General features: G+C 35.2%; 1 protein-coding gene across 3 annotated transcripts in view; it reads right to left on the bottom strand.

Annotated features, from left to right (window-relative positions):
* LOC149806381 (coiled-coil and C2 domain-containing protein 1-like) overlaps window positions 1-22,779 on the bottom strand; it is a 124,838-nt gene extending 102,059 nt beyond the window's left edge. Inside the window, exons 1-9 of one of the 3 annotated variants that reach the window (XM_089952408.1) lie at window positions 22,759-22,779; window positions 18,602-18,749; window positions 16,904-17,004; window positions 12,825-13,025; window positions 12,127-12,253; window positions 11,162-11,296; window positions 8,136-8,251; window positions 3,627-3,714; window positions 2,978-3,115 (exon numbers count right to left, since the gene is read on the bottom strand). In XM_089952408.1, coding sequence (XP_089808534.1) covers window positions 2,978-3,115; window positions 3,627-3,714; window positions 8,136-8,251; window positions 11,162-11,296; window positions 12,127-12,253; window positions 12,825-13,025; window positions 16,904-17,004; window positions 18,602-18,749 — 1,054 coding nt within the window. In that variant the 5' untranslated portion in view covers window positions 22,759-22,779. Of the gene's footprint in view, window positions 1-2,977; window positions 3,116-3,626; window positions 3,715-8,135; window positions 8,252-11,161; window positions 11,297-12,126; window positions 12,254-12,824; window positions 13,026-16,903; window positions 17,005-18,601; window positions 18,750-21,426; window positions 21,596-22,758 lie in introns of those variants that run through there. The other 2 variants (XM_089952417.1, XM_089952400.1) reach the window with 2 other exon arrangements.
* Between the last annotated feature and the right edge of the window lie 333 nt (window positions 22,780-23,112).

Genomic DNA, 23,112 nt, shown 5'->3' with positions numbered 1-23,112 from the left:
CATCAAAACAAAGAAGTGTATGTGATGCCTGGTGGATCAGGACTTGAAAGTGTGCACTGGTTGGACCAAGACTGATGGTAAGCTTGTTCCATCTGTTGCAGTGTCAGATCATTTATGCTATCTCCAGCTCGAATTTCCGCAGAAATATATACACTGAGGTTCTAAGACTGATCATCAGCCTGAGCTTACCGTTGGCCATTTGTACTAGGAAGAGCTTGGAATAAAACCATGGAGACTGGCTTTCGAAAAAGCTCCATGACCTGCTTATCAATTAACAACCAAATCTCCAATAATTTTGTCCTCTGAATCTGACAAGGCCAAGTCTAACATCAAAAACATGGCTATGATATTACATATCAGCTTTGTTTTTGGAAAGAATCAAAGAGGAGGGGGTTTTGATAAATGAAATCTGATGACCCTCTGAAATAACTTGGATGAGTCACTCATTCAGTGGAAACAAAGCAATCCTACAAGACATAAACTGAAGAAGTCAGGCAAGCATCAGTAGGCTGTCAGGAGGCAGATGTGGTGGCAAAGCTTGAGGGAGGAGGAACCCTGTTTCTTGTCCCCTCTATATGTTTGTCCCTGAAACTAGTTTAGCTCTTGTTCACTGGCAGTTTTTTGGGATCACAATTGATTTTGTTCCAAGCATGATCCCTTTTCATTTTGTCTCTGGTCATCACTCCTTATTTTATTTAATTGGGCCTACAAGACTGCAGGCTGAGCAGTAAGTTTGAGGGGCAGTTTCTAAGCTGCCTGTCCCCATACTTTCACAATCTTGCCTCCAATGAGCAAACAGCAACCCAAATGGTACTATCTGCCATGTTAGGATATGAAGCAGTTTGATTGATGTCAAATGTGGAAAATCCAAACTAGCAGAAGCAGTCCAATCATTCATGATAGAATGATGTGCTTCTCTGCTAATGATTCTTGCAATTCTGGCTGTTGACCCCTTGGCATGCTTGTTCCCTGTGCTGGAAAATCACTAATGAGACAAAGTATAATGTCGAAGATGTGGCTATGACATTACATATCTGCTTCAATGTAACAATACATTTTTATCAATTTTGTACAAAGCTGGATCAAACATATTGATAGCCACTGGGAGTTCAGTGTGAAAAGCATGTGAGTGCATTTTGTACCAGTGAGATAAAAACATCACCAGTGCTTAAAATTACCTGGATCGCAGATGCTCGCAATGCTAGATATATTTCTTCTACTGCAGCCTTAAAGGTTACCTCAGTACTTTCCATTGTTGGAACTGAGAATATCAGGATTATCACATTCACTGTGTATATTATCCTGGACTAGATCTGCATCCATTTCAGCATAAAATGAGCCTGGCAGCATGGGAGAAGCATTTATGTTGTCCTGATATGTGTCACAGTACCATCTCTGTGAGTAGGTCAAGAACATTTACTTAGCAGGGTCAATTTCACGTATCAGTATCAATGGCTGGTTTGCTGGAAGAATGGTTTGTACAGTTGTTAACCATGTAGGCATGGCGAGTTGGACAGGTAAATAACATAATTGGAGGATCCATAGGCTTGTATATCGTATAGGTTTCCAAAATGACTGATCGATGGTCACTAGGCATGTGATACAGATGATCACACAACTGAATGGACTGGTCAGCATCAAATGGTATTAACATACTATATGACGAATCATAAAGATTCAGCAGAACCACCATTCTGCCCAGACATACAGACCTGAAAACCATGCTGAGACATAAGAGGGGACTGCCCAAATGAGGGATGGACACTCCTCACTGCTGTCAAGATTACGAATAGATATTAGATATGGATAAGCAGGAAAAATCTGCCCTGAATTAATTAAATGCATCTTTGCCTCCTGTACTGGGTGATACATCTGATACACAAACAACAGTGTACAAGGCTGCGAAATTGGCAAGCATGCAATGCTTTGCTCCTCCAATCCTGCTGATCCGATGGTAGCCAATAGCATTGCATTTCTCATTTTTATGGGGTGGGGAACCACAACAGCATCCGCCACTAGACTTGCAAATGAATCTGTCTTAGGGTGAATACTAAACACATCGATATGTGTGTTGCCAGATTTACCTGTTTTTTTTTGTTCTTGACACTCTTCTGCAGAACTTCAACAATATATCTTCTGACCAAATAGTGCTTATGTTGCATGTCAATGATGAAGTATATTTTGTGCAGGTGAGTATGTGTCCTCATTTGCTATAAACTGCTCACACTTAAGATACTTTGCTGTTATGTTTCACTGAAGCAACAAGAATTATAAAAAAATATAATTCAACGTGTTAATAAGACACAAAAACAACACCCATTAGTTAGTGAACAAAACAAAAGGTATTGAGTGCGAAAACAATCACAACATGCATCAGTGATACCATGTTTGAGTATACAGTCAGAATAAACAAAGTCTGTAAGTGAGACAAAGTCACACAACAAATTTCAAAATGAAAAAATAATGTATACCACCTGTGGCAGAATTGCCAGTACATATTAAAAACTAAAATTCTGGACTAGATGGTTGAAAACCAAGGAGGTATTAATAGGAATTTCAGGAGGTATATAGTAAGGCTTTGTGTGTCTGATATGAAAGATAAAACTAGCTGGCAGCAAAAAGAGGAGGTAACAGACAAGAGCTACTGCCCCTTGTTTACATGATATAAACAGAAAACACGATTTTCATCTTTTTAGGAGGGCTGGATTCAGGAGGCAGAAGTTTATATTCATAATTTTAATGTGATCAGGGAATGTATTTGAGTGTGAAATGATAAAACAATATTTACCTATCACCATCTGAAAGGGGTGGGGAGCAGAGACTGGTTCCTCTGAACTGATTTTCCCAGCTGACGGGACTGGTTTTTCCAACTTTAATATGATCAGAGAATGTATTTGAAGCACAAACAATGAAGCAATATTTTCACCATTTTGTGATATTTAAGCATAAGTATTAAACTGGTATTATGTTTACGTACCATCAGCTGAAGGAGGCGGTGGCACAGAGACTGGTTCCTCAGGACTGGTTTTCCCAGCTGTCTGAACACTTGAGCGCTGAACCTTTACTGGGGAAACACCTAAGGAACTCTCCTTTTTGATATCATTGCTAAAGTTTCCTTAAATGAAAATCAATTAGATGACATGGACATGAGTAATACTGAATTCATTCTAAATAATAAATATGAAGATATTTTTTGGCAACCATGTATAAGCAGCTTCTTTTCTGTGATTTTTTTACAAACAATTTCTGAAACAGTCAGTGCTATACATAATTAAATAAAATTTACTCTTACAAAGAGTATATCAATCATAAGCTTGAAATTTATATTTTTGATTTTTTTACATAATAATATATACAAATTCAAGTGACCAAGATATTTATTTAAATTATTTTTATTTATACATGACTATAAATAAAGTCAAGTCACCAAGATATTTATTTTACAATGAGGAACATAAAAATGGAACATGTGGGTCTTATTTTGTGATGATGTGATTAACATGAACAATATAAAAGTTCAAATATGGAATCTGTGTTTCTTGATGTACTGTATTTATCTATGACCAGATCTCTTGTATATTTTCTGCATTCAATTTTTATTTCACGATCAAACACAAAATACTTACCACCACTAACATCAGGAGGAGGTGGTGGCATTTTGGACAAATCAACTGGCCTACCCTCCTCAAGGGCCCGAATAACTGCATCAAATTGCTGTAAGAAAGATAAATCAGTCTTGGAGCACCATATCAAGATGCTAAGAGAAAAAAGATTTCCAAGGAATACAGCTTACTGCCAGCAAAACGATGTAATGATGTAGGCTGCATGACTTTTCAAAACATTTTTTTTTAAACTGCCAATGTTTTTAACTCAACAGCTGCCACAAAAGCAATACTTATTCCTTGTCTGCCATGCATTCAAATCCCAAAACTCAATGCTAAGTGGCCAAAAATATATATTTAACAAACAAATTCAATGGATCTTTGTCCCCTGTCTCCAATGTTTTAAGGATACAAAAATTAACAAAATAATCAAATCTGACTTTTACTTAAGTAACAGAACTGTGGTGTTACAGGTCACACATAGAAAACAAGCAAGTTGCATGCACTTTAAATGTGGAATGGGGTTAATTCAGGTTATCAAGGACCTTGACCCTGAAGTTAAAACCTTGATTGTGACACACAAGATGCCATCAGTCTGAAGAGCATAAAAAAGTACCATGGTTCGTCCCTGTATATCAAACAGTTTATATGACATAGAGCAGAAACCACAGAAACCTTGAAATATTGATCTGTGACCTTGACCCTGAAAACAGGACCCAAAATATGGTATACAATATTTATTTTTAACAGTTCTTAAACGATTCTCAATACAGCAACTGGAAATAAATGTGATGCTGCAGAATGGAACCCCAACATTGTTCATGACTGTCACAGAATTAGGCAAAGAAATAACTTGGTTTTGTCTTAAAACTATTTGACTATTTCTTGTTGTACATGCGTACAACGTTATCTAGGGTGAATGTGTTTTTCCAGGTAAGCGACTGTATTAACATGTACCTAGCCACAGAGATTACTTGTTACGAGGTAACATGACTAACATGATATGCACAGGTATTCTACCCTGACTTGTACTCACTCTCCTATGGATTTAAGTAAGACCAATTTCTAAAACCACACTGGTCATTTTTGGATCACGTCAAGGAGAGTACGCTCTCCATTGTTCTCCAGCCATAGGGGTAAGTGTTAAATTTACATTTTCATTTGATATGCAAAGCTTATTCGGTTTGTAATGTCTTATCGCGTAATAATGTATTTATTACAACGCAGATTTAAAGTATTGAATTACAAGTAACTGTTAGAGGTTAAAGTATTATCATATATCTAGAGATTATATAGAAACTATTATGACCAATTTGGTTTTATTGTAGCTGACTGTGTTTGTAGCTGACTGTGTTTGAAGCTGATTCTGACTGTTATTGTAGCTGACTGTTATTGTAGCTGAATGTGACTGTCGCTGTGATTGTGTCTATGAAGTGTGATTGTCAATGTGACTGTGAATATGACTAGAGCAGTCTGAAGCTGTCCGAAGCCATCTAAAGTTGCTTAGAGCTATCTGGAGTTTCCAGAACATTTAATGCTACGTGCTGTCGATACGTGTGTATGTATGTACGTATGTCTGTGCCACGGACATAGACATAGCAAAATTGAAAAAGGTGCTGTATGCTGTCTGTACGTGTAACGTATGACTGTACTCGTGGTGGATTCATAAAGGGTGCGAGTGGTCGATAAGAGTGTGGGCCAACCCAAGGAATCGTGCGACTGTACAAGGGGTCTAGAAGCATACATTTGGATCAATTGTTGTTCCACTGCATTTTTTATATTCATATGATTATTTCGAATCTTCGTTATGTTCATAAGATTATTTTGAATCTTCATTATGTTCATAAGATTATTTTGAATCTTAGTTGTGTTCTTAAGATTATTTTGAATCTTAATAGAATTCATATTCGAGATTATGTGAATCTCTTATTGTGTAAAATACTGTTTGAAGCATATGTGCAGACCATGAGGTTTCTTGGATCTGTACTTCATATTAATTTAATATTTTGGTTTATTTTCGATGTGTGAATGTTGTGTAGAGTGATTTGAGTAAATCGTATATTGAGAGCGGAGAGAATCTGTGTATTTTTACATCATACATTTTTCTTTATTAATTCATTCATAAATTTCCATCTTTCTCAAATTGTGTTTGTCTTATTCATTTAGTCCAAAAACCCACTCGGCTGCAATTCTGCGACAATGACATACCTAGAAATAAAATATAGTTATAGCATGTTCTTCCCATTCTTCCAAATGACTATAAAGGTTAAGAATAAAATGGAAAGTACAAGTGAAAATTGGAAATAATGAATAAAGACACTGACCTTAACGATACACACACACACCCATGTGGTACATGACATAAAATACTGAGTCATAACCTTGATGATAGGACCCCTAATATGCTTTACAACACATTTTTTATTGATGATAAAATATATAAGTATACAAAAATATAATCCCTTAATCTCACAAGGCTATGAAGTTATAGAGGCGAAGGAAAAGACAAAAAATGGAAAATACTGAACTATGACCTTAAATGAAAGATTGAAGTATCAATGAGGTAAGAAACATGAGACAAAAAGCAAAATTTACAAGAAGTTATATGCATGGCAAAATGTTCTTAGGTGGTTAACTTTCCAAAAATTGCCAGAAAAAAATTAATTTGATATCATTTCCACAATTACATTGTTAAAATGAAAACAACCACATTTGGTACTTACAGATTATTTACAAACAGACATTAAGCATACATGGCACATTGATAAGCAGGATTTCTCTGTTAAAGATCTTGAGAACATACACAAATTTTATAACTGATCAGTTTAACGGTTGAATGTAGCTTATGACCTATGAGACTGTATCAGATTTTGTCTCTATTTCTGCAAAATAAATCTACAGTAAAGACTGTTTATAATGTTTCACAGGGGACTTGGATTTTCAGAATGTTATAACAGAAAAACATTATATCCAAATTCATCATTTTTATTCAATGTGTTTATGTACTTATCCATTCAATGATACATGTAGTACACAATTTATACTGGTATTATTCCTGTCAGAACTGATACATAATGCAAATAAAAGTGTCAACATACATAAATACATGTTTTCATGAAGAAGAATAAACCAGTTTTACCATCTGATGAAAGTGTCTGCATACATGTAAATGCATCAGCCAGTGGAAATGTCTTTTTTCAATAAATTAATGACAAAAAAAATTAGTCCTCTAGATGGAAAGAAATTGACAATATTCAAGTGCTTTTCTTACTCCGAGAGTTTTTATTTATGTGTTTTTCAATGACATGCAAATGCTCCTAAAGAATATCAGCTGTTTCGTACTGAGCATGTGTACGATGTAACGTCTGATATGCAATGTATCTCACTGGCCTTCCAGGTAAAATGGCTGACAATGAATAATCCCCACCCTCATCACTTTCAGTATCAGAAATACCAATCACTTCCTGACAATTGCTAATTTCACAAACAATATCCACAATCGTTTGTATCACAGATGTGAAAGTGTCACTATCATTATTAACATAATCCAAGAAATCAACATCCTTATTACCAGACCTAAGTAGACACAACACATCAGCCATCATAGCATTGGGAACATCAGCAGCAGCATCGCTGAAACTGGTTATGACATTTGCTTGCTCACTAAAACCTGCCTTAAAGAACACAGTTAGCACCCAATCTGTGAAAGCATCATGCCATGCATTATAAATCATACCGACTGTGGAAAACACATTTTACACTAAAATTCCATGAATGCACATCTTCTTTTCCTCATATTATATGTAACATTTTTTCTGACAGGTGAATTTTTTTTCAACAGTGTAAATTCAAAATAAACATGAGAGATTTATTTCAAGCTGTACTTGTTTATTTAACATACAGGTATAGAATGATAGGTAAAGGATATTTCTAAATTATTTAATCAAAAAGTTACAAAACAAAAACATTCCCTTCCATCTTTCAATTGGACTGAACCAGCAACCCATGATTCTAAAGTTCTGATTTTGAATGACTATCACACCTTTGTTACCTACACCTTTGTAGGATCTTTGCTATTTACTGATCAAGAATGATGTGTGATTATCATGCTTTTGTTACCCAATGCCTTCGTTACAACTTTATTATTTAAAGGACTGTATGTAAACTGTTTATCTGGCATCAGTGCATCAGATAACAAAAATATGAACTCATTTTCTCATTTAGGGCACACAAATCAAACACTATAACCAATGATTATTGCAAGAAAGGGACATTATAACAAAATCTTTGGAATACACAGTATTTAAGAATTTGGCAGGGAAATAAAATTCAAATTTTCTAATCAAGAAAACATGGTTTCCAAAAATGTAATAACCAATATATATATATATATATATATATATATATATATATATATATATATATATATATATATATATATATATTTGCACACTCCAGCATTTTATAACTCCTTTTCCAATGTTATCATATAAGCATAAATTTTCACTATCATACTATTTTGTTATATCTGACCTTGGCTGTGTGCACAAATTTTGTAGCTGTGTTGATGTCTCCATTTCTCTTTGCCTCCAGGGCAGCATGCTTATACTGGTCTCTCCGTTTGCATAACATCTTACGTGCTTCTTGATCTATAATGAACATGAGAGATACTCATCAATGTAATACTACTGAAGAAAAGGCAGACACCAGTGATTTGTATGTAAATTAAGAGCAGGTAACCAGAGTATGGTTTGATTTTCCACTTTCAATTCATCAGCAAAAAATATGGATAACTTTGGATGCAGGTTTTAAAACCAGTAAGTTGGCTGTGCATCTTAAGCTCGTAAGACATTTGAATTTGTAAGAACCACAGAAAGGAATCAAATCACTGCATTCAAAAACCACAAGTCTCTCAAATAAGCTGACACAGTACGTCTGACATGAATTTCCAATGATTCAAGATAGGACCATTTCTTCATTTTAACTGCTGAGTGTTAAAACAAAATCCAATATTCTTAAGATTTTCAAATTTGCCACTCTAGCAGCAATATTTGAAGCAAGATCGGTGCCATTTTCATTTAGAATAAACTAAAACCATTAGAAGATTTTTGGTGTTGGATTTGTTTTGTTTTGTTTGGTGCTTTAAAGCACAGCAACACAAGCAGGTTATTTAGTGCTGAGGCAATTGGAGTAAAGTGCACTACCTAAGGACACACCACAGTGAAGACTTTTGGTGACAACCCATGCCAATATAATCATCCATTCAGGACAATTAATGACAAGATTTTCAATCTGTTCATTGTGGCAGCCCCAATGGATGTCTGCAGTGCACATTTTCATTTGGGACCAACTAAATACCATAAGAAGTTTTTGTTGAAAACCTAAACTTGATAGGACCATCAATTCTGCAAGGTTAATGATAACCTGATTTTCAAGATGGCCACCACTGGTGGCCAAATTGGATGTCAGATTTGGCAGCATTTTCATTCAGAACCAACTTGACAGAATAAAAAGACTTCTTGTGAAAACCTCATGTCGGCTGAAATGGTTACCATATCTGGAGTCAGATCAGCACCATTTTCGTTAAAGACCAACAAGATACCTTAATTAGTCTACTGGTGAAAACCCCATGTCAGTATGACTTTCCATGTTTGAGAAGTAGCAAAAACAAGATTTTCAAGATGACTGCCATGGTGGCCAAAAACTGGATGTCAGATCAGTACCATTTTCATTTAGTACCAAACCAGACATCATAAGAAGTCTTCTGGTGAAAAACCAATGATGATATGACTTTCAATCAAGGAGGCAGTTATAAGATTTTCAAGATGACCTATGTGGTAGGCATAATGAAATCAGATTAGCACCAAATATATTTAAGACCAACTGGACATCATACAAAGTTTACTTTCAGTGAAAACCGAATCTTTTATTACTTTCTAATATCAATAACAAGATTTTGCTTTGTTATTCATATTGAATGTCTGATCAGCAGCATTTTCATTTAGGACCAACTAGACATCATGAGCAATCTTTAAATGAAAACCCATGCTAAAATGACCATCCATTAATCTGGAGCAGAGATAAGATTTTAAAGATGGACACTGGTGGGGGGATACTGGATGTCCTGGTGGCACCATTTTCATTTAGGACAAACCAGACATCATAAGAAGTCTTCTGGTGAAAGACCCATGCAAACCCCAATTCCATACAGGAAGAGTAACTTTAACAAGGTTTTCAAGCTGCACTGGACATACTGGACATAAGACTGATGACATTTTTATTTAGGAACAACTGGTGATCACAAGAAATCTTGCAATGAAAAAACGACCATCTATTCATCTGAAGTAGTGATAAGATTTTTAAGATGGCCACTGTGGTGACCATACTACATGACCAGGTGGCACCAGTTTCATTTAGGACCAACTAAACATCATAAGAAGTCTTCTGATGAAAACCCCAAGCCAATATGACTGTCCAGACAGAGGAAGTAGTTATAGCAAGATTTTCAAGATGGCTGTGACCATACTGGATGTCAGATCAACACCCTTTTCATTTAGGAACAAGTAGACATCATGTCTTTTTATGAAAACTGTGAATAGATATAACCATCCATTCAGGAGGAGAAGCAAAATGCAAACTTTAAACTTAGATGTCTAAGTGGCACCACTTTATCCAGGATCAACTAGGCATAATAAAAGTCTGCTGGAGAAAGCACAATGTCAAAGTGACTTTTGTTTGAAAACAGCAGTGATAACAAGATTTTCAAGATTGTGGCAATTTTGGATGTCAGATCAACAACACTCTGATTTAAGATCAGCTAGAGACCATAAGAAATCTTTTAGTGGAAACCTCATGTTGATATGACAATGCATTCAGAACATGTAGCAATAACAAGATTTTAAAAATGGCTGTTATGGTGGCAACACTGTATGTTGGCACACCACCATTTTCATTTCAGACCAACTAGAAATTAAGAGTAATGTTGGTGTAAAATTGTATGGCAATTCTCAAAGTAATTCAGAGGCACAGCAATAACAAAGTATTAACAGAGGGATCGATGGTAGTCAGGTATTTGATGCTGGACAACATGCCATCCCATAACCTCTTCTGGTCCAGTAGTTATAAAAAGAGATAAGATCTCAGGAAATCAATGGATAGTCAGTTTGTAATGCTGGAGACTCAACAGATGTAAATTAATACTTGAATAAAGCAAGTTTATGGTACTTACAGAGCTGAGATTAAAAAAGAAACTTGATTAAATAATCTGAATAAATGACACTAAATTTTCACCCAAAAAATGAGTGTATCCTATTCACTTTCACTGCAAAAAGACTCAGCTATTAAGAAAATACAGGTAGTGTACAATTATTCTACAAGCACACAAGAAACAGAGTAAGATTGTGAGATAAATAACTTTAATTCTGAAGGACTTTCTAGAAAAAGTTCTCACTCACACTGCCATATTGCAGTGACAATTAGATACAAGTAAACTCAAGGTAGACTGACTAGATTACATGATGAAAATAGAGAAACTATTCTTTAGCACTATTACTACAAACCTTTTTCTGACAATGACAGTCCTGAGCTGGTAGTCAGGGGGGCTGGGGGAGGAGGTGCAGACCGCTGAGGAGTCTGTGGATGACCTTCATGAGAACTTGTTGGTTCAAACACAGGGTAAGATGTGGATGAGGAACCTATTCAGGGGAAGTAAGCAATAAATATAACAAAGAACAAAATGGAAAGACGTATTTTAAGCTGTAAATGAAAATGTTTTGTTTTATATGTGGTAAAGTAACATAAATGAATTTTTGAAAAGATTGTGGGAGGAGCAAACCTCAGTTTTCAAGTTATGAACTCTCTGCTCTAAGTAACATAAAAGAGGAAAATAAAGTGATACTGTATTATGTAGAGGTTGTGATAAATGAATGTACACACAATTCTGATATTGTATTATGTAGAGGCTGTGATGAATGTACACAATATTGATATTGTATTATGCAGAGGTTGTGATAAATGAATGTACACAATATTCAGATATTGTATTATGCAGAGGTTGTGATAAATGAATGTACACAATATTCAGATATTGTATTAAGTAGAGGTTGTGATAAATGAATGTATGCAATAATCAGAAGGTTGTGTCTAATATTACATTCTACTTTATGAATGCAAAATAAGAATCAGTGCAAGAGTGCATGCAAGCACTTCAATGAAAAAAGGATTGTAAATAATACATGACGAGAAATCCATAAAAGTATACCCACTAGTATTAACTTACAAAATCCTTTTCAAGTAAAACTACCAACAAATAATTGGGATTTTAAAAATTCACAGACATAAGCAATCCTAAAAGTACTCATTTGTTTGTAATTTATCCCCAGTTTAAAAAAATAATTTACAACATTTAAAAAAGTTTGTGCATTAATCCTTTCTATTTAAAATGTTCTCACATAGAAAAAATTAACAAACTTAAAAGCTCTCTTTTACTTGTGTTAGAAGATAATTAATGGAAAATTACACCCACCAGGTTCTGGGACAGGTTGTGAATTGGAAACAGACTTAGGTTTTGAGACAATCACCACTGGTGGAGGTATTTCAGCCTCATCAACAGGTTTCCCGGCTTTGGCATTCTTAAGCAAATCTTGCAATGTCTGAAATGAAATGAGGATAATATATCTGTCTCAACTGTTTCTCATCAAAGAGACAACTCTAGCATCCCATACATAATTGTTAGCAAGTCAATGACCTTCCTTATGACCTTCAAATCTTTTACTTGGCAATAAAAGCAATACATGACCGGCAGCCTTAAAAAATCTCAAGTTTAGAATTTCTTTAGAAACTAAAATATTTTAGAAATTAACATCTACTAATCAGCAACCTGTCTTAGGGGACCATTTCTTACTTCACTGTGGTGGTCACATAAGATGAGTTTAAATGAATATGTGACTTTACACATACTGAGCTCAAACTTTCAAGGTGAAAAACTGAAAACAGTTAAACATGAATATGATTCAAACAATAATTGATCAAAGAATGATTTTAAATTGTTATATGTTTGTCATGAATTAAATAATCAAATACCCAGAAACTGAAGAGCTATTCTCGTCTTAAGGAAGTGGGATGAAATATTATTAAATGTTTTGTTACATAACACTTGTTTATCATATAAACAAGGGTACAGAAAATATGATTAAATATTAAAGCCTTGGTTCTTGAACTAACCTTCACTCCCCTGTCCAGGCGGCGTTGTTTGGAAGAATCTCCAGTAGCCTTAGCATTCTCCACTGCCTCCAGGTAGTTGGTAATTCGGGCTTGTAAGAGGGAGACATTGTCCTGCAGAGCACTGACTGGTGGTGATCTCACTTTTTGGGGTGTCTGACCATCATTGTCTTCTTCATCATCAACCATTCCTTCTAGTTCAGCCTAAAATATAATCAAGGCCAAATTCATGGTCTTGAATGCAATAAATGGGTCCTATTAGGACCCTTTAACAGTCACGTTTATTCTATGGACCAAAATGAGTTTTTTCATGGCCCTTTACCTGTCACGTTTTATCTATGGACTAAAACTGGTCCTTTCATGACCCGTTACCTATCACTTGACTGCAACAAATTTGTCCCTTCATGACACTTTACTAGTCATTTATAGTCTATGGACCAAAATGGATCTATTCATGACCCTTTACCAATCACTTTTTGTCTATGGACAAAACTGGTTCTTTCATAACACTTTATTGATCACATTTAGTCTATGGACCAAAATTGGTCCTTTCATGACACTTTACCAGACACTTTAGGTATATGGACCAAAATTGGTCTTTTCATGAAACTTTTACCAGACACATTTAGTCTATGGACCAAAACTGGTCCTTTCATGACACTTTACCAGACACTTTTAGTCTATGGACCAAAATAGATCTATTCATGACCCTTTACCAATCACTTTTAGTCTATGGACAAAATTGGTTCTTTCATAACACTTTATCAATCACATTTAGTCTATGGACCAAAATTGGTCCTTTCATGACACTTTACCAGACACTTTAGGTCTATAAACCAAAATTGGTCTTTTCATGACACTTTTACCAGCCACGTTTAGTCTATGGACCAAAATTGGTCCTTTCATGACACTTTACCAGACACTTTTAGTCTATGGACCAAAACGGATCCTTTCATGACACTTTACTAGTCACTTTTAGTCTATGGACCACTGGGAATATTTGCAATGCATATTCCCTATTAATTTAAAAGCTATAAAGAATGTCCGATAAAAATTTCCCAAGCAAACAAGATATACCTACTCATTAATGCACTTCATCTAAGAAAGATAATCAGTCACATGGACTGGATTTGTGTTTGTAAAAGATGTTTGCCCAATCCAAATAATAACATAAAGATAGTGTCCCAAAAGCCCCAAAATCAGAACAATCTTGCAAAAACCACTTAAACTGCATATAAATCTAATCATGCTATTTATGCATACCCAATCTCATTTGCCTTGGACTAGCAGTTTCTGTGAAATAGTGATAACAAGGTTTTCACCAATAACCTGCTGTTCATTTGCCTTATCATAGCAGTACCTGTGAAATAGTTAACAAGTTTTTTTCAGAACCTATTCATTTGTCTTGGCACATCAGTTTCTGTGAAAAATGCCAACAAGGTTTTCACACAGAACCATCTGTTCACTTGCACTGGCAGAGCAGTTTCTGTGAAATAAACAAGTAGCGCCAACAAGGTTTTCACCCAGACACTACTGTTCATTGCCTTGGCCTTGCAGTTTATGCAAAATAGCAATAACAAGGTTTGCACCACAAATCTACTGTTCATTTTCCTTGATGTAGCTGTTTCAGTGAAATAGAGCTAACACGGTTTTTACCCAGAATTCACTGCTCATTTACCTTGGCATAGCAGTTATTCTGAAACAGTGCAAACATGGTTTTCAACTTATGTCTAAAATCAATGTTCAACAATGTCCAGAAAAAGAAAAAGTTCCTTTCATGGCACGAAAATCTAATCGGGCCATCTACATATGTATAGAAATAAGCCAACTTAATTTCATTTCTCTGTTCCAATTGGTTTGTGCATACTCATACTAAATGTGTCTAGGGATTGATAGACAGATCAATGAACAGGACCAAATCAAGATACCTCTCCTGTTGCAAACGTATATTAGAATAGGTGATACAGACCAGTCACTCGATGTAACATCCCCATCGTGCATTTCATAATGTTCAATAAAGAAAAACAAAAAGGAATATCTTCTCTTTCTTCACTTTAATTTGCAAGAGCTTTGTATTAAACACATTCCAAAAAATCAGACTTCTTGAAATCCCACAAGGATTTGTGTTGCTGCAGAGCAAAATATAAACAAACTCAATAAAACAAATCCACTCTGGCCTCAGTGTATCATTGCAGAAGGTACTCAGCCCCTATTTCATTAGCAAGATATAGCCAATACCATGTTAAAAGTATTGTTAATTTTTTTTTCTTTTAATCCCAAGATCTGAAATTGTTAGCAATTTCCTGAGGGAGATGGGAGGCGGGGTCAGAGCAGCAATCCAAACCTGTGCTGAATTTCTCTGTTGCTGTAGTTGTCTTCAACATTCCTGTACACAGGCCTTTCTTACTCTCTGTCTCTCTCTCAGGCATGTGAGGATTCAGTTTACCTTTAGCTAATAATGAAATCAAAAGTTTTTGATATTCTATTTACAAGATGTTGAGACTGCTTGCATCTGCTCATTCAGCCTGTACTTTAATTCTTCTCTTTCACTATTTGTTCCCTCCTTTTCTCCTTTATTCTCACATATTATTTTTACATTTCTTCCCAATCATAGGTTATTTTAAAACAAAATAATTCATTTTTAGCCATAATTCTGTATACTTCAGTGCATTTTTCAGTTACTGTTTGCAGTCTCTATATGTTCTGACTGGACTTGAAACAATATTTTATTTTTTTTTTTTTTTTAAATATCAGTATAGATGTTGTGGTTGTAGGGTTTAATGCCATTTTTCAGCACAAGATAGGCTATACATGGCAGCCAGTATAAGTGGTGGAGAAAGAACCCGGGAAAACCCCAGAAGGAACCACTGACCCATAAGAAGCTACTAGCAAGCTTTCTCACATGCCCACGCTGGTCAAGCCTGAGACTTAAACCCACGAAGACAGAGACGTGACCGCAGTGATCCATGACGGTGAGCACTTTAGACCACTCAGATACTTGTCAATGTTTAAAAGTACTTGCAGCTAAGAACATCTTCACCAACAATGGGACTTTCATATCACTGTGCCAGCTTCAGACAGACATGCTCGTGAAAAGAACCATCTTTTACAAAGATATGCTTATAAAGCACACTATGACAATGTGATCACCCATTTTTTTATAATAGCGGCTGTATATGAAACTTTCCCATTAATATTGTTCTTTTTTTATGATGCTGAGATGGCAAGAACATAATTATACTGCTAAATCAGACAGGCATGCTTTGAAGCAAACTATCTTTTGCTAATATATCTCTATGAAGCACACTATGTCAATTTGACCACATATTTTTTTTTAAAACAGTGGATGTATATGAAAATTTTGCATCCAATATTGTTCATAATTTTGATGATACTGAGGTGGCAGGAACATACCTGTACTGCTATATCCAATAATGACATACTTGGAATTAACTTGTACTACTATATCCAATAATGACATACAGCTGTACTTGAAATTGCCTTGTACTGCTATATCCAATAATGACATACTTGGAACAAACTTGTACTGCTATATCCAGTAATGACATACTTGGAATTAACTTGTACTGCTATATCCAATTATGACATACTTATAACAAACTTGTACTGCTATATCCATTAAGGACATACTTGGAATTAACTTGTACTGCTATATCAGATAACGATACACCTTCTCCTCATTCTCAATAACGCATGCAATCAGAAAACATCATGTCTAAATTTTTAAATATTGCACAAATCATCATCCTGAATAATTGAGAGGTAAGTGACATAGAGGTCTCAGATCTACCTTTAAATATGGATTTATAGATCATGTATTGCATGGTTCAATCGTTTGCAACATAAAAAGAACAACTTCTGTATTAATAGTATGCTGCACCATTTATTACCAAATATACTCACTTATGAGTGCAACTAAAAACTGCACCGACCCAGATCTACCATCACAACACATAACCTGATCTGCAGGTGCATTATGTTACAACAGATCAGCATCTCTGTTGTCTGGAGCTAAATTGGACTTATAGGCATATATATAAATGGTAATAAGCAATCCATACCATAAGCTCTGGATCTTCTGTATCAGAAACTTCCTCATCACTGGGAATGTCCTTCACGCTGGCTGCAATCATCTGATCCAGAACAGCTGGATTCACTGGCCCTGAAATACAATAAAGTTAATGAAGTCTTAAATATCCCTATGTTTCTTACTCAGCGCTGTGATCATCTATGCCAGCAGAGTGCCTCACTTATATAATGAAATTTGTTCACATTTCTATATGTGTATGGTCATGGTGTCTAGTGTAATTGAGAATATGTCCATCTTTCACCATAAGAGTTTTGTCTTACAACACATGTTGTTACAACACTCATACTTCCTGCATTACATCTTCATCATATGATTGTAACTGCCATTTTTAACTTCAACAAATAAACTTATTTATCTGCATTTTAATCAGATTTCCAAATTTACACAAAAAACTTCTCCATAAACCAAACATCATACACTCTTTCAAAATAGTCCAAAATTGTAAATGTTCTATAAGCACAAATGTTGTGCAATTTTGTTGATAACCTACACTTTTTAACAAGGAATCTGAGAAAAACAATCCTTCACTATACATTGGTTTTGGAGTGGAAAATTCCACCCAAAGGTCACAATTTTGATTATATTATATTATATTATATTATATTATATTATAGTATAGTATATTATATTATATTATATTTCAATTAATTCAGTGTCCATGCTAGGGATGATTGGGGTAAAATAATCACCCTCAAGCCTGTCATTTGCTGTAACATGGACAAACAGAAAAAATTGCTTTGCCCTGCACTGCATGCATACCATTCCCACAACCCTATTTTGATTCAAAATAATGCATAAATAATTAAAGTTAACATCAACTTTTCTGTCAATTTTCCTTAAAAAGAGGTGAGATTAAAGTCTGTTTCCTTGTGAGTTCAGCTATATTACGTTTTACAATATAACTCTGGATACCCTAACAGTAAAACACCTGCACTGGGCCTCTGCAGTTTCATGTTCTCTGGTTCAGTACGTGAAGGGTCTGTGGTTGCCCATCCAATGTGAGTGGTTACCTCTGGCTTTGCAATATATATTCCACATGTCAATCACTATGTCAAGCAACCACCTGGGCCGTCAAATGTACTTTCAAATCATACAATTACTGCCCTTTGTAAATGGAAATTGTGTATAAAAAAAGCTTTGTTGTACATTAGCATAAATATAAATGAGTTTTGTTGCACATTCAGCATTACCAACCATGTATGGCTTTAACTGTGGCAATTTCAAAATATTGATTTCTATTCACTCACTGCTGTAGCTCAAAGCATTGACCCTTTTATCCTGAGTTCTCTAGACATGTATCTCACTGTGTCCATAGTACATATCTTTTTCTAAAATGTAAATAAAAAATTTCAGGAAGCTGTCCACTTACAGAAGCAATCTTCAGAAGTAGAGGTATGTGAAAATGATAAACTGTTCTATTTCTTGCTATCTATTCTATGCAATGGAATTGTTTCATATAATGAATGTTTTGGAATTTATTCTAAATTTTCTAGAAAATCAGATATATAAATAAATATATATATATATATATATGACTGTTTCAGCTTAGATATTTTACAGGGTTAAGATAATGTCAATGAGTATTTTAGGGCAGAACCAAGGAAACAATCATACATATATAATGATTCAATTCTGAACATTCCTATATAATTTACATGCTGCATATTACCTTTTCCTATTTTTCTGCTTGGTTTAGCTTTAGGTGCATTTTCTCCTTGCAGAGCCAGAAGTTCAGCTTCCAGTTCATCATCATTCTCCAGATCTCCATACATCATTGTTTCCATCTGAGACATATCAGTAAAGCCACCCAGGCCCATCTGCAGCCAAATAATTAGCATATAGTCAAGCATTTAAAATTAAAAGAGTTGAACATGATTTGCATTGACACAGATATACATGTACACAATGCTTTACTTACCTGAGAAAAACAAAGAATATGCAGTGTAAATGAGATAAATATCAAATTATGGAACAACAAAATACTTTAGGGTTCTGAGGAAAAAAACACTTGCTGGATGCAGATTAAGTATACATGTATGATGTGGCAGTGATGATCTCAATGTCATTCCATGCCATATCAAAAAATTTGTTCCCCAAAACTCTGAACAATACTTGTATGTGATTTTGCTTTATTATATATCCCATGGTTCTAAGAGACTGGAGTCAAATACATGTGAAATTCTCAACGGACATACCCTTTCTTCCTGTAACACATCCTTATGGAACACCTCATTTTTCCCTGGGACATTCCCCATTTTTATATTTTGATCGGTCGAGGCAAATCTGCAGAATAGCTAAAGGTTAGTTTTATATAAAAAAACATGGAGCCAGTGTGACCAATTCACAGTTAATTCTTACCACTGTTATTATCTAATAAAAATAACTGCCCCACTGAAGGCTAATCTGAAATGAAACAGGGCATCATTTATTTGCCAATCAATTGCAACTGCTTACATACACACCCAACAGAATGTGATTTCTCTGAAGTATGTCATAGTAGGTTTTGGAGGGATAATTGTAATGATGAGAATTAACTGGCTTCATGCCTGTTTAATTAGGTCTATAGTTTAGCTATTCTGCAGATTGGCCACAACTGCCCAGAAGATAAAAAGTGGAAATGTCCTTGGGGAAAATGGAGCTCATTATGGGGATATATTACAGAGGAAAATGTTGCGTCCTTTGAGAATTTCATATGTATCTGACACAAAAGTTTAGGTCTCTGAGAGCCCTGACATATTTACCTTAAACTTCTAGAAAGACACTGGTAACCTGATTAATATTTTGTTCCTTCCTGGAGCAACTGTTTGTAGGTCCTTCACCCATTGGAATATTGTCTTCACGCTTGTATACACAACCTTAACTATGTGTACAAGACAGAGCACATGACCTAGGAGGGGAATATTATTTCTGTTCTCTATATTTCATAGGTTTTTTACAATTAGCACTCAGCTGTCCTTCATGGCATTTCATACGTTGTTCACAATTTATTATATGCAAAACATCCATCATTCAATGTACCAGTGCCTGTGTAAGTGTGTGACATTTATGATAACCAAGGGGATTACTGACTTCAAGGAACCAATAACAATGTTTTACAATCAAAATAACACTGATCATAATTTTAATCTATTTTTCCACATGAATGCAGGCTGCTGATTGCAATGATGGTAGGATTTGATGTAGGGTTTAACGCCATTTTTCAGCACACGATAGGTTATATATGGCAGCCAGTATAAATGGTGGAGGAAGAACCCAGGAAAACCCCGGAAAGAACCAACGACCCATGAGAAGCTACTGGCAAGCTTTCTCACATACCCACATTGGTCGAACCCGAGACTCAAAAACACATAGACAGAGGTGAGATGGCAATGATCCATAATGGTGAGCACTTTAGACCACTCGGCCACTCAGGGCCCCAGTGGTAAGATTAGGTTGAAGAATGTTTTAATAATAAAAAGAAGCAAACTATACAATACTGAAGAAAAGATGTTTATCATACTTTTAACCAATTTTGGTATTTATCATCCTTTTAACTAATTTTGGTATACCTGGCTTCCATCGCAATCCAAATAACTGAAATGTAGGTCAACTTAATCACTTCCATTTGCTTGTGTGAGAATTTGAATTTATTCCAAAAAATGACTTATGAGTAAGTGAAGTCTGCCAAAATCAACATGATTTCAATTTGTGGAAAAGCTTCAATATGTGTTACCAAGTGTGAGAGATATTCTTGAAAATATGGACACTTGTTCCAATGTCAGTCAACATTGGAACACACCACACAAGGTCATTATTTAGGCTGTAAGACTGAGACTGAGCACCAAAAACATAAATAATGTGATAGGACTTACATTGTATGACTAGGGCTAGTCATACAATGTAAGACCTCAATCTTGATATTTATGTTTTGAGCATAATGGAAGCCAAGAATACTGAAATCATTTAAAAGGATTATAAGAATCTTGAACGAAATGAAGCTATCAAAACAGTTTCTTCATATTAATATATTTTTATTCCTTTTGTATCATTACTTCAACTGAACCAAATTTCTGCATTACAGGCTTCCATGGCTTTAACTGCTAGAAAAGCGTCTTTATAGACTGCCAAGTGTGTGAGATATTCCTGAAAATTTGACTTTCATTACGATGATAGTTGACGTCAAAACACCCTACACAGCGCCATTATTTAGGGTGTAAGACCTCGACGCCCAAAACATATATATTTGGGTCGAGGTTTTACGGTGTAGGACTACACTAGGGTTGACCATAGCTTTTGGTCCGAGTTGTTCCTTTCACATAAATACACTGTCAATGATCGTTTACAGTGTCATATACGAGTCTGTGTAAAAAGAATATAATGGGTGATAATTACATCATAACTGAATGTATCAATAGCATGTCGAGTGACTCGTCAAAATGGACATTTGTTTGACTTTAATGTGAAAACATGTTATCTGCAATTAGACAATCGATCTTACTTATGCCTTCTTATTACCTGATTCATTAATGCTGCACCTTTTCGCTGAGGTGGGTCAGGTGCTGATGTTTTCTTTCCAAACATGATTTTAGGAATTGACAGTGGATCTAATCACATAACATAGTTATAGACATAGAAATCTTTTGACTTCCGGAGTAGATTGGAGTCAATTAGATGCGTATATGTTTATAAATAGCATTCTAAGCCTCCTATTGACAGTCACAAAAATTAGGCTGGTTTTAACTCAAACCAAAATTGATTATATAATATTATAGAACAAATGATCTATAACCAGTCAGAGCCAGATGTCCAATCGAATATGCTTCTGCCTTTTTCCTCAAGTCAAGAAAGTAACCATGGATCTTAAAAGGGTGCGTCTTTTTATTCAAATATATTAAAATACACTCAAATATTAAACTACACACATATTGCATGTCTTATGTGATATATTTATATATGTAGACCAGTTTTAATCGTTAATCGTTGAATGTAAACACTTTCAGGTTCCACTGTCTGTCTTGACTGTTGACGTGATTTGCGTAAACTCCATAAATAACTCGGGCACGTGATATGGCCATGCTTTATGTCTGTAAATGGTATATTTAAGATGAAAATGGTCGGACACATTTTTTTCTCATGAACTACCCAAATCTGCCCATAACGTATCTGACCCACCATTTACAAAATAGTTATGTGGAGGTAATCTTCTATTTTTCAATTGTCATTTCATTTGTTTAATCTTTGTACGTTTCTTTCAACGGTCATTTACTTTGCAATATAAATACAGGGAATCGTAGCCTGTAATTGTATGGTTGCTATGTTAATTGAGTTAAATAGATATTTGTAAAAACAAAATATCAGCAAAGATACAAGTAAGCATTTCTAATTCTTATGTATTATTCTGTTATAAAATTTGTTATCTTTTACTTTCCCCCTCTTTGACAAAATGGTGAACAATACTTACTGTTATGGAGGGAGATTACCACTATAATTTACCGCACGCATTTTAATTATTTGCATATATGTTCTATTAGCATATGCTGCATATTATTTGTTACTACTCTGTGGTCATAACCTAGGTAAGGGAAAGAAACGAGGAACCTACAGTACTATAAACCGAATTCAAGATAATCCCAATAAAGTTCTATTCAATTCTAAAAGCATTGAATGTTCCCAATGAGTTTCGTATCCTTGAATGTACAGTTATGTCAGAAGTCTGGATGTATCAAGATGGCACAATCCAGAACAACCTTGAATAATTAACCATAGTCCCAGAATAATGTTTGAGTCCAATGATTACTTTCTTTTTCTACTGAATATTCTAAACAAATGTTTCCTTTCAAATAATACTTGCTGCTCTGGTGTCCTAGTGGTTAGAACGTCTGCCTTGGATGCGGGAGGTCGCGGGTTCGAACACCAGCCGAGTCATACTAAAGGCTTATAAAATGGTACCAACAGCTCCCTCGCTAGGCGCTCAGTATTAAGAGGTTAGTGTTCGGACTGGTCGGCCTGGTGTCAGGATAATGTGACTGGGTAGTGTCTACAGCATGATGTTAGACAACACTATAAACTGCCACACTGCAGACATTGTAGCGATATGACGACGTTAAAAGCGACGTTAAAAAATCCAACACACACAAATAATATCTAAATACAGCATAAAATACATCCTCAGACTTGATGTTACAACACAAAGCAAAAAGA

This window comes from Sinohyriopsis cumingii, chromosome 1, assembly GCF_028554795.1.
Source record: "Sinohyriopsis cumingii isolate HCF-2022 chromosome 1, ASM2855479v2, whole genome shotgun sequence".
Taxonomy (NCBI): domain Eukaryota; kingdom Metazoa; phylum Mollusca; class Bivalvia; order Unionida; family Unionidae; genus Sinohyriopsis; species Sinohyriopsis cumingii.
Note: the sequence above shows the minus strand (reverse complement) of the source record. Positions and strands in the feature narration are given on the sequence as shown.